We start from the raw sequence: 12,686 nt of genomic DNA on the forward strand, positions 1-12,686 counted from the left end.
CTGGTATGGTGTAAAACAAACAAAATAACTGCAATTGTTCAGATCTATCAATTCCAAAGACTGTTACATGATAAACAAGTTTACCCAAAAATAAAAATGTCTGTCATTTATTAATTATGTTGTTCAAAATCGGTATATGATTCTTTCTTCTGTGGAACACAAAAGAAGATATTTTGAGAAATGTCTCGGTGGTTTTGTGTTCATACAATAGAAAAAGATCTTCTTTGTGTTCTTTAGAAGAAAGGTCAAACAGGTTTGGAACAAAATGAAAATGAGTACGTGAAAGAATTTGTATTTTTGGGTAAACAGTAATACTTACAATATAGACATCTGAGCTGAGTTTCACCGTATTTTGCTACCCACCCCCTTTTATACAACTATGTAAGCTTCATCAGCCAAAAGTGGCTGTCACTCCAATGTAAACATTGTGGCCATCCAGAATGTAAACTTCCTCTAACCTACAGTGTGTCCCGACACCAGTTTTCAGTCCGCTTTATTTCTCCAATGCGCACACACTTTACCCGCTATTAGAAACACTTCTCCCTCACTTTTAAGCAAACCATGTCTGAGTTATGGAAAACATGGGTCTTTGCCACACTGTAGCGGCTCACGGTTTTCTCTTCCCAGCGTTTCTCCACGGAAAGCCTGTGTGTTCGAGACTGTCTGTTGAATTATGAATCCATCTGACGATCAAAGTCTGCAGCCGCACTCTGGGCGTAATAATTTCTTCCTTTTCATATTTCCATCTGACAGACGCTCATGGTGCAGTCTAAACAGTTTAGTCTCTGCGGTGAGATGCTTTGTAAAATAAGGCATCTGGAGCTTGCGGTGACTTTGTAGGCGTGAAATCGCCCCACGTGCCAGCAGCCAAACTGTCGTCGAGTCTCTGCTGACTCTTTTCTCCTTCTATCTCTCTCTCCCATCGCTGTTTGCTCTATTAGAACGCTGGCGGAGATTCGGCCGTCAGCAGCACGGTGAATCCTATGATCATCAAGAGGTCAAAGGTCAAAACGGAAGCAGACGGACCACATCCCATCTCACCTGGTTCTCAGGTTTGTAGAGTTGATTTCACATCAGACTGCTTTAAAATCCTCTATTTACGAGGAGGTCGAGATTGCATGAATTGGGATAAAGTTTTAAAAGACCAGTTATCATATGCTGTTTGCTGTTTTAGTTGCTCATGACAACGTAGCAATTCCTGGTAAGCAGACTTGGTTCTTTTGACTGAATATCACACAAATTGGCATGTGGGAGTTGACATTAGATGTAGCCTTGAAGCATTCCGTTCCCTCACCACATTAGAGAGGTTTCAGGACGCTTACGTTTAAAGTTTATTAGAGCTTAAAAGCATTCTGAACATTCCCAGACCTTAAGAGAACTGTGGGTTACAATACTTTGTTGGAAACGAGTAGTAAAAATTTGATTCCTAAATAATTAAACCAAGATTTAGTTTATTTAAAGGCACAGGGGTCCGTTATAAAAGAAAAGAAATCACAAATGGTATCCCTTTAATATCATAATTCTTTTTTAAGGCAATAAGATCCTATCAAGTCTTTTCCCAAAAGACCCAGCTAGGCTCCTCCAAGTAGATCTATACTACTTTGTTTTATCATATTTACTTGGATTCACATCTGTCTGTCAGTGCGTAAATACCCAACCTTAAGACAATGTAAACTCAAAAGTTTCTTTGCAAATTCTTCACTACTATGCCAACAATTCCCCTTATGATTTGTAGAAGAATATGAGGCATAATTCAGTTCGATTTTTATTTTGCTTTGAAAAATTGCATTGCATCAAAGCAGCTGTACAAGAAAACCAATTCAAGAAAACAACCTAAGTTGAACACACAGAAAAAAAGAGAAGATAAACCTTAAAACTGATATGAAATAGAGAAGGTAAGGGAAAAACACAATTTCATACTCGTATGTACACACATATGCAGTATCTACATTGTACAGCCCCAATATATTATTGGAAGTCTTACAGACAAGCGAGAGATACTTATATTTACCAACAGGTACATAACTAAGAATCTGTCAGGTCCAAATGCAACCAAGCCATAAAACATTCACTTCTTTGGTAACATATCCTAAATGATAAATGTAATACGGTTAGCAATGCAGGTAAATGCTTATGCTGTTTTCTATGCAGGATCACATGGAGTTACGGGAGGAACTTGATAAAGATGAATGCAAGCAAGAGCCTGAAGCTGTATATGAGACCAACTGTCACTGGGAGGGATGTTCCAAAGAGTACGACACCCAGGACCAGCTAGTTCACGTTAGTCAACTTCCTCTAACCAAGTTACTTTGGTGTTGGGAAATGTGTTGTTTCAGTTTAGCTTGGAAATGTGTATTCTGGGACTTTATATGTATTTACGATGCATATGGAACCTAAATGAACATCTTAAAAGGTATCTTAGAATTCATTTTGGTAGATTTTTAATACCTTAAAACCGTGTCTTGGTATGTAGCTTACTAGGTTTTGGAACCGAGCTAACTTCTTGAAATCATCACGATCACTGAACCGTGACAAAAACAAATTAGAAACGGCTTATTTCGGCTTTTTAATGTAGTCGTTGCCCCGCAACCCAAGTTTTAGACCCATCCGTTTTAAAGTTGTAACCGATCCTTTCATGTCACTGACACATTAAGGGTTAATGAGCATGTTGATACCCACAGTGGCGCAACCAAAGTCACGCAAAATGCCTTCACTTACACACGTGTACACACACACACATATGTATGGCCCCTGACTTTGTACACCCTCTGGCCTTTGACCTTCCCCGGGGCCATGTTGTAAATCTGTCATTATGCCAGCAGTTCTGGAGTGGCCCTTTCCACCTCTGACACCTCGGCCCTTCTGCTGGCTGTTATTAACAATCTGAAAACCGCAATGTGACACATACACCCCTGCTTAGAGTCTGACTTGCTGCTCTGACCGGAACACCCTGAGCCAGTCTGGCTCCTCACCAGACTCGATGCTGAGGAATCAACTTGGAGTTAAACTGAAATTTATTTTCAAGAATGCATACTAGGTTAGGATTAAGGCACCAAGAAACAGGATTTTATTTGTCAGCAATTTTATTCTTAAATAAACTATTTTGTCTGATAAAAGATTTGTATAAATACACAGTTTTTGGGTGAATTTTTAAAGGGGAATTTGCATCAAACTTATTTTCAGAACAAATCAAGGATAGTTCACCCCCCCCAAAAAACTCTGTCATCATTTACTCCATCATTTGTTCCAAATCTGTGTAAATTTCGTTGTTCTGATGAACACAGAGAAAGATATTTGGAAGAATGCTGGTCACCAAACAGATCTTGGACCCCATTGACTACCACAGTAGATATTTTGAAGAAAGTAGAACAGCGAACCGTTACATTTACATTTAGTAATTTAGCAGACGCTCTTATCCAAAGCGACTTACAGAGAGTTCAGGAAGCAATAATTGGGGACTTTTGACTACACTCTTAAAAATAAAGGTGCTTAAAAGATTCTTCAAAGCGATGCCTTAGAAGAACCATTTTTGGTTCCACAAAGAACCATTTAGTCAAAAGTTCTTCAAAGAACCATCTCTTTCTGACCTTTTTATGATCTGAAGATCTTTTTCGCCACAGAGAACCTTTTGTGAAACAGATTCTTTGGGTGTTGATGTTTTTTTATTGAACAATTTAGACTAGAAAGGTTCATCTATGGCATCGCGAAGCACATTTCATTTTAAGAGTGTACCATTGTAATTTTTCCTGCAATAGTCAATGGGGTCCAAGAACTGTTTGGTTGTAAGAATTCGCCCAAATATTTTCCTTTGTGTTCCATCAAACAAAGAAATGTATACAGATTTGGAACAAATAGAGAGCTAGTAATCCATGGGAGAATTCTCATTTTTGGGTGAACTATTTAAGTTGGAGTACAACATAATGTAACAGAACGCAAAGGTTTCGAGATGTTTTATCTTGACCAACCTCGTAAAAAATGAAATTCTTGTCGGAGGATGTTAATAAAACAAAACATTTTGTTTGTATGCATCATGCTAATAAAAACACTGGCACTTAACGTATCTATAAAAAGACATATCTCACTGGTCAACCATTTGGTTAGTCTGTCATTGTGACTTCGCCCTAGCAAATGAACAGTTGATTACAAAGCTTGAGATTACAAAGCTGTTTGCCCTTATTAATTGTATTTCTTAGAAATAGTATAAAATATTTGAAAGCGAGACTAAGCGAATAAGGTGTAATTACTGCCAGGAAACGCAAGAAAGAAGCTGCGAGAACATGTGGAAACAAAGTGATGTTTAGAGACCAGAGTAACATTGAGGGCTTGGACTTCCTCCCTACACAGCCTATTTCGTCTCAAGGCTATAGTCTGTTCTCGCTGGAAACTAAATTACATACCTTGAGAAACAAAGTAATGGCATGGTGTTTGGTTTTTATTTCTTGTGATCCGTCCCTGTAGGACTTCACACGGGGTTATGTAAGGTGCTTTTAAAAGAAAGCTGGCGTCGCTGCCACGCTTATTATTTCAGCAATGTATACTTCAAAAATGAAGGTTAAATTTGTTTTTGCTTCTTGCTAATTGCAGCATATCAACAATGACCACATCCACGGAGAGAAGAAAGAGTTTGTCTGTCGCTGGAACGAGTGCTCGCGAGAACAGAAGCCTTTCAAGGCCCAGTACATGCTTGTGGTACACATGCGACGTCACACCGGGGAGAAGCCTCATAAATGCACGGTATGCAGCGCACCACTAACATTAGACTTTGTTCTTACATTATATAAATGTTTTATCTTACCTTGCTGTACTTAAAGAGTAGTTCACTTTCAAAAATAACATTCTGTCTTTATTATCACACCCTCTTGTCATTTCCAACCTGTATGAATTTCTGTCTGCTGCAGAACACAAAAGAAGATATTTTGAAAAATGTTGGTAACTGAACAGCACAGCACCCCCATTCACTTCTATTGTAACCAACGCAAGTGAATGGGGGGCCGTCAACAACATTCTTGAAACCTTTTGTGTTCTGTGGAAGAAAGAAAGTCATACAGGTTTAAAATGATAAGAGGGTGAGTAAATGATGGAAGAAATTTCATTTTGAAGGTGAACTACTCTTTTAAGACAAATTAAAAAAGAAAACATTACATGTGTGCAGATATTTTCTGTAAACCATTTAATAGCCCACAGACATGGACTAATAGTCACAAAAGTCCAGTTCTGATTTCAAAAGGTCTTAAAGACACACGTGTTTGCTGACAGGAATACACACATCTAATTTTGGCCCCACCAGAAGTGGAACAAGCTGTAGTCCTCCAGGAATAACTTTGTTTCCTAATTTAACTGAACACCTGATTCTAAACAGGGTATATTTTTTAACTATGGTGTTCATTTGAGTAAAAAATTGTGAGCTAGAAGAACACGAGTGTCTGCTGGTTTGGGTTTGCAACTTCAAAGTCTATTTTGGTGGCTTGAAGTCGTTTTAAAAAGTAGAACTTTAGTAAAATACGTGACAAAATGGAGACATATTTGATGTCTGAGGAGAGAATAGCCTCAAGTGATAGTTCACTCAAAAATGAAAATTCTCTCATCATTTATTCACCCTCCTGTCATTTCAACCTGTATGAAATATATTATGAAGAATGTTGGTCACCGAAAAACAGCGGTACCCATACACTTCTATTGTATGAACAGTGGGTACCATCATTGGCCAGTGTTGTTTGGTTTCCAACATCCTTCGAAATATCTTCTTTTGAAAGAAAAACAGGTTTAAAAAAGTACTATGGAGTCAGGAGTTCCAGACACATTACCTTTATTTACATCTAAAATAGGTGTCATATTTTTATATTTTTATCATAACTTCCTGTAACAAAGATTTTTTTAAAGAAATATATAAATTTAAGATACATTGCATATAGTGTACTGTAGTGTGTTCATACTTAGTGTTTCGCATAACACTGTCAATTCAGATTTTTTTTTGCAAAAAATCAAAAATGAATAAATCGAAAGCAGATTTTTTGAATAAATAAATGTTTTCTTCCATTTCACTTTGACATATGACCTGGCCATGTTCCTGACAGGTTTCGTGTTACTCACCCTTAAAGTTTAATTTGAAGTTCAGATTAATAAACGCTGATGTAATTGCTCATGTCTCTCCCACTTTCTCTCCGTAGTTTGAAGGTTGCTCAAAGGCTTACTCCCGACTGGAAAACCTCAAAACTCACTTGAGGTCCCACACGGGGGAAAAACCTTACGTGTGCGACCACGAGGGTTGCAACAAGGCGTTTTCCAATGCCTCAGACCGGGCCAAGCACCAGAACCGAACGCATTCAAATGAGGTTTGAACTTTGAACATGCATTTCATTATGTGCGCTTTTTCCATCCCATCTCATAAAGAAAAACAGCACGATATTTGATTTAAATCAGATTTGACTGAATTCTGAAAGCTTTCCGTCACTCTTTTGTAGAAGCCATATGTTTGCAAGATCCCGGGTTGCACAAAACGCTACACAGACCCCAGCTCGCTCAGAAAGCATGTGAAGACGGTTCATGGTCCAGATGCACATGTCACTAAGAAGCAGCGTGGGGACGCACCGCCTAAACCTCACCCTCCTAAGGGCAATGAAGAAAGTGAGGCCAGCACAAAACATTCTAGAGGAAGAACAGAAGGGGCAGTGGAGGCCAGCATCACCACCAGAGGCGTGGATGACTGTCACCATATCAAATCCATCAAGACGGAAAACACAGTGGTAGGAAAACAAGTACAGCGTTTATGTACATTATTGGATTTAATACTAATGCTACTAACTGATATGCCTTAAGATATGTACTAACTCTTGACTAACTTACAAACATAACATTTCTCTGGTTGACCCTTTAATGCTTCACTTTGAAAATAATGGACAGACTGTTCTAAGGTGAGCGTTACAGCAACGTTGTCTTTTCGTCTATGTTTTGTTTGGTTGAACCATTCAAATCTCTTTAAAAAAGGTTGCTTTAACTTGTATTTACTGTATAGACATTTCTTTTGTCCAACCACCTGATCAACTTAACATTGAAGGGATAGTTCATCCCAAAAATTTTCTCATGTTATTTCGGACCTGTATAAAATGAGATATTCGGAAAAATGTTAGTCATTTTCAGTTACAGGACATCATTGATTATAATAGTAGGAAGAATTAAATGGTAGTCAAAAGTTCCCGAGAACTCTTGTTTTCCTAAATTCTTCAAAATATCTATGGTAGTGCCTAAGGTCCCAGAACTGAAAGTTCCTTAACATTCTTCCAAATATCTTTCTCTGTGTTCATTGGACATTAATACACCTTTAAAGGGATAGTTCACCCCAAAATTTTAATTATTTAAATATTTACTTACTGTTATGTCATTCCAAACCTTTGTGCCTTAAGTTTTTTTACACAACACAACAGAGGATATTTTAAAGAATGTTGGTAACTAAGCAACTTTGACCCCCATTAACTTCACCGTTTCGCTTTATTACTGTTCCTCTGTAGATGTATCAGTCCAGCCCTGGTGGTCAGTCGTCATGTAGCAGTGAGCCGTCACCACTTGGCAGTGCCACCAACAATGACAGTGGAGTAGAGATGGCCATGCACAGTGGAGGCAGTTTGGGGGACCTGAGTGCTTTAGATGACTCCCCTATAGTAGATTCCACCGGTTCGCCTGGCACTACTGCAGGAGTTGGTCTTCAGCTGCGTAAAAACAGGGGAGGCCTTTTACATCTCGAGCACATCAAGAAAGAAAAGCTAAAATCTGTAAGAGACTCCTGCCAGTGGGCGAATACAACACCCCAAGTCCGAAATACCAAGCTGCCTCCAATACCATCTATCGGTAAGTAATGCTAAATGTTGGTAATAAGTTACTTTAGAAAAGATTAAAGTTCTGTTTAGTAATATTCATGTCAATGTTTTCTAGACTCGCTGATGGATACTCCAAATATGGTTATTTCGATGCCTGGTCCTCCAAACCAGCGTTTAGGAGACTTATCTTCTTGTGAGATGACGATGCTAAGTCAGCTGCAGGAGCGCAGAGACAGCTCCACCAGCACAATGAGCTCAGCGTACACGCTTAGTCGTCGGTCCTCCGGTATCTCGCCGTGCTACTCCAGCCGTCGCTCTAGCGAAGCTTCACAATTCGGAGTTCGCAACAACAACATCAGCTCAGCAGACTCATACGACCCCATCTCCACGGATATGTCGCGACGTTCGAGTGAAGCCAGCCAGTTTGGTGGGGCAGGTGGGCTACCAAGTATGCTAAGTCTTACTCCAGCTCAACACTACCGTCTCAAGGCAAAATACGCCGCAGCCACAGGAGGTGCTCCACCCACACCTCTTCCCAACATGGATCGAATGAGTCTTAAAACTAGAATGGCCTTGTACAACGACTCGCAGGACAGTTCAGCATATTTTCACCACACTTCCTCGGTAGCGAACTCCAGACGCTGCAGCGACACAAGCTACGGCGCTCTCGGCATGATGCCTCACGGAGCTCCAGGCAATCTTCCACGGCGAGCAAGCGATCCCGTTCGGCGTACGACTCTAGACCCCCTCTCCTTGCCGAGAGTTCAGAGGTTCAACAGTATCAGCAACATGAACTCGTCACGTCTTGCTGCGGTAGATCGTCGAGCTTTCAACTTGCAGAACAACACTTGGTCTGATGGCAGCTTGCACCGTCATTCCTTCATCCAAAGGCCACCCAGTATCTCTGAGAATATTTTGATGGAGAATATGGCCAACGATGGAGTTGATCAGCCAGAGGATGATATGGTGCTTCCAGATGATATGGTACAGTATCTCCATATGCAGAATGGAAACTCAAATCTGGACACTGGAATTGCTGTCAACGGTGGTCATGCGCTGGACTTCCATGGTAATGTGGCCACCCAACAACAACAGCAGTTTTATGGGCAACGGCGAATGGCCATGGCAAATGGTGCAAGTCATGGAGCGCAAACGACACCTCTTTGCTCAGGCTCGGAGCATATGGCGGACCCACAATGCATGAACAAAAACAACATGCCTGTCCAATGGAACGAGGTCAGTTCTGGTTCAACAGATACAACTTCAAGGCTTCCTAAACAGCAACAACTTCGAGGGAACTTGACAGTGGTGCAGCAGAAACTTCGAGGAAACTTGACAGTGGTGCAGCAGAAACAAAACATTGGCACTTACCAAGGATTTGGCAACAACCAACAGGTCGTGCCAATGAGCCAGAATCTGGCTAACCTGCACCAGGCTTATCCGCAAAGGACCACCCAGAGGATGAATTCAGTCCAGCAGTATCGACAGTCTGTTACCAATCCATGTCCGAATCTCAACGAGCAAATTAACCCTCAACTGGGACATAGGCAAGACATCAGTTATTCTTCAACATGCAATGGAATGGGCATGTCCAATGGGAGAGCACAAGAAACGCAAACTTGCAGATCAAATATGACACATGTGAATGTCAACCAGCAAAATTACGTCCCTCAATCTCAAAATGTAAGCCGAGGGCTGATGCAGCCTAGACCTCCATCTGGGCCCAAGCCTTTGATTAGGCAACACTCAGGTATGATGCAAAATGGTTGTTCTCTATCCAACATCAACCCTGGATTTGACACTTCAGAAGCAAGCCCAAAGAGACCTGGAGACATAGGTCAACATAACAACGGTGGCGGCAGCACAATGTACTATTCAGGAGAGATCCGTATGTTGGACACCAATGCGGATTACAATTCACCCCTGTCACCGTGCACAAACCAACCCCCTGTTGCTTCAGCCTCTACTATGGCATCTCCTGGGGTTAACCAGGTCACCAGCACGGTAGACTCTTCTCAGACACTTGAGCACCCTTTGATAGACTTCGATGCCATTTTGGATGACGGTGATCATTCAAGCCTAATGTCCGGCACATTAAGCCCCGGCCTTCTGCAGAGTTTCTCGCAGAATTCCTCACGGCTCACCACCCCACGTAACTCTGTTACGTTAGCATCAATACCAGCAGGTATCGGCAACATGGCCATTGGGGACATGAGCTCGATGTTAACTGCCCTTGCAGAGGAAAGCAAGTTCTTAAACATGATGGCTTGAGAATTTGATAAAACCCTGAAAAAAATGAGGGGTGAATTTTTTCATATGCTGTTCTTGAAATGTAAAGACATTGAACAAACACAAAGCATTAACAGGTTGAAGACATTACTCAAATGGGAAGAAGTTATGCATTTTTGTTTCATGAGCAAAGGCACTGATATACATTATAATACAACAGTGAAACTTTTTATCAAAATGTTTTTCTGTAGAACATTGTCAAGGTTTGTATGGAAATCCAAAAAGGAAAAAAATGTTGGGTTATTTCAACCCATTGTTGGGTCGAGAATAGACCAACCCAATTGTTGGGTTAAAGTTATATAAACAAATATATATAATATCATACTTATATACTCAAGTAATCTTACTTGTATATACAAAGTATATTTGACCCAACAATGGGTTAAAACACCCCAACATTTGAGTCGAAACAAGCCAGCAAAGGTTAATTTACAACCCAACAGTTAGGTTTATCCATTTTTGACCCAACACTGGGGTTGAAATAACCCAACATTATGTTTGTGTATGCAACTAGATTGTACCTGTATGGCAAAGACCTCCAGATGATGTGTCTATGTGACAAAGCCATATGTTGTAAGTTTGTTTGTATGACATAAACGTGTACATCAGGTTAAGTGTTATTAGGCTACTACAAGTGTAAATCTGTCTCTCTCAACAGTGCACTGAATTTCACTAAGTGCCTCTGCAACAAGAACATACGTTTTAAACTCATATAGTGCTATGTAATCTGCTATATAGACATACTAATACAGTTATGAATATTTCTACTGCATTCTTTCAGTTTTGTTAATAGTTATCCTCTATCTTTCATGCTTTAAATTATGTGTAATGCATATTAACTGCTTAAGCTTTGTTCATGACGTGTACAACGCTCTGATGCCCTCTTTGCTTGCTCCAGAGCGAAATATAAAAGAAACTGTTGGAAAAAATCTGCCTCATTCCAAGGAGTGATGGTCAATTTCATCCATATCACCAGATTCAAAACAACTCAGTAGTTACCGATCTCTGTAATTCTGGCCATGTGATGGTGAAGGACATTACATCTGTGAGCTTGACTCTGAAGAGGCCTGTCAACCCTCACATCCCTTGGAGATATCTTTAAAGGAATATGCAAGTACACTGTGTGCTCTCAGCGGACATCACAACCCAATTAACTGGTTCATCACCCTCAAGCTTGTGATAAAGCACAGGCGCATACTAAAATGACTTCTGCCTTTGATTTACCAGCATTACAAGACATTCTCACCAAGGACGGAGTGATAACGTTCTCTGAAGGTCTGAATGTTTGGAGCGAGAGGAGGGGTTTGGATTTTTATGGTGCCGTTTGCAAAACTCTGCATATGTGTAGCTTTTGTACATTTTAATACAGCATCTTGATTCTGTTTTAATGCTGTGCTTGTGTTGTCCTTGGTTTGCTTTCTGTAGGGCACATTAAAGCACATCCTTTTGAAAAAAGTTGTTTTATTATTTAAAAATATCATAACAATGTTTGTCAGATGTTCAATAGACCTCTGATCATTTACAATGTATGGGAAAATAGCCATGGGATAAAATACATTCCACTTCTTTATCAAAAGATGCTAAGTAGTAACTGCCCAAATTTTGTGATGGCATTTATTATTTGTAGACTACATTTGTATTCAAAAGCACATTAAGTGCCATTCTTATGACCAAAGTCTGCCTTGAAAATGATCAAAACTCATGCATATTGAGGTCTTTCTAAAGTAAGTTACTAGTGGTTAACAATGACTGAATCGCCTTTGAGAATTACCGCCGGGACCGCGTAAAGCAGTTTGAAGGAGAGCATCGAGGGATTAACTGATGTGTAAAGGGAGCAAATGATTCGATTCCAGTCTTGCAGCAAATTTAGTTGAGCATTCATTTGATCCACATCCAAATGATTTCTCTTGCCTTTTAATTCTTTATTCTCTTAGAGAAATGATGGAGGGAAAATAGCTCCGGGGTAAATCTCAGAAGTGCAAAGAACAAGAGGAAAGCATGAAAGTGAAGTTGACTAGCAGCTGATGAGACACCATTCTGATGTTACCAGCGATGGTGCTGGGAATAATATCCTATACCATGAAAATTGACCCAAGTAGTATGTACATATGATGTTTCACGGCATATTTAACTAAATGTAATCACAAAATTATTAGTTTTATTATTGCTGTGAACATAAATAATTTTACTGTCAAACATTTAAGAAAGTTCTATCTGTATGACAACTGTATCACATCATAAAATCCAGAAGCTTTGATGCTGCTTTAATTTATTAAAGTCGCAGTTTGACCTATGACCTGTCACAGATCATCACATTATATGACTTTACTCCAGACAGTATTTCTTTGAGAACGTAAGACTTTCCATCAAAGGATGATTACGAGTAACATGCTTTGGATGAAAGCGATTCGGTCGAGGTCAGGGTGCATCCTCCTCTCTTTACCCAACATGCTTTGGGTTATGAGAGGCTTTTCACTTTAAAAGACATCCACGCATGAATGGCGACATTGTGACTATGCTGAAAAGCACAATGAGAACCCTAACTTTGATCTGTAACTTTAAGATCCAGGCAAGGGAGATCTATTT

The 12,686-nt window shown here is 40.0% G+C and overlaps 1 protein-coding gene across 2 annotated transcripts in view; it reads left to right on the forward strand.

Moving 5' to 3' along the window:
* gli2a (GLI family zinc finger 2a) overlaps positions 1-11,549 on the forward strand; it is a 64,455-nt gene extending 52,906 nt beyond the window's left edge. For both annotated transcript variants that reach the window (XM_056755632.1, XM_056755633.1), the window contains exons 8-14: positions 942-1,052; positions 2,152-2,280; positions 4,585-4,734; positions 6,168-6,332; positions 6,462-6,743; positions 7,506-7,842; positions 7,927-11,549. In XM_056755632.1, coding sequence (XP_056611610.1) covers positions 942-1,052; positions 2,152-2,280; positions 4,585-4,734; positions 6,168-6,332; positions 6,462-6,743; positions 7,506-7,842; positions 7,927-10,082 — 3,330 coding nt within the window. In that variant the 3' untranslated portion in view covers positions 10,083-11,549. The remainder of the gene's footprint in view (positions 1-941; positions 1,053-2,151; positions 2,281-4,584; positions 4,735-6,167; positions 6,333-6,461; positions 6,744-7,505; positions 7,843-7,926) is intronic.
* Positions 11,550-12,686: the final 1,137 nt, after the last annotated feature.

Source organism: Triplophysa dalaica, chromosome 8 (assembly GCF_015846415.1).
Source record: "Triplophysa dalaica isolate WHDGS20190420 chromosome 8, ASM1584641v1, whole genome shotgun sequence".
NCBI lineage: Eukaryota > Metazoa > Chordata > Actinopteri > Cypriniformes > Nemacheilidae > Triplophysa > Triplophysa dalaica.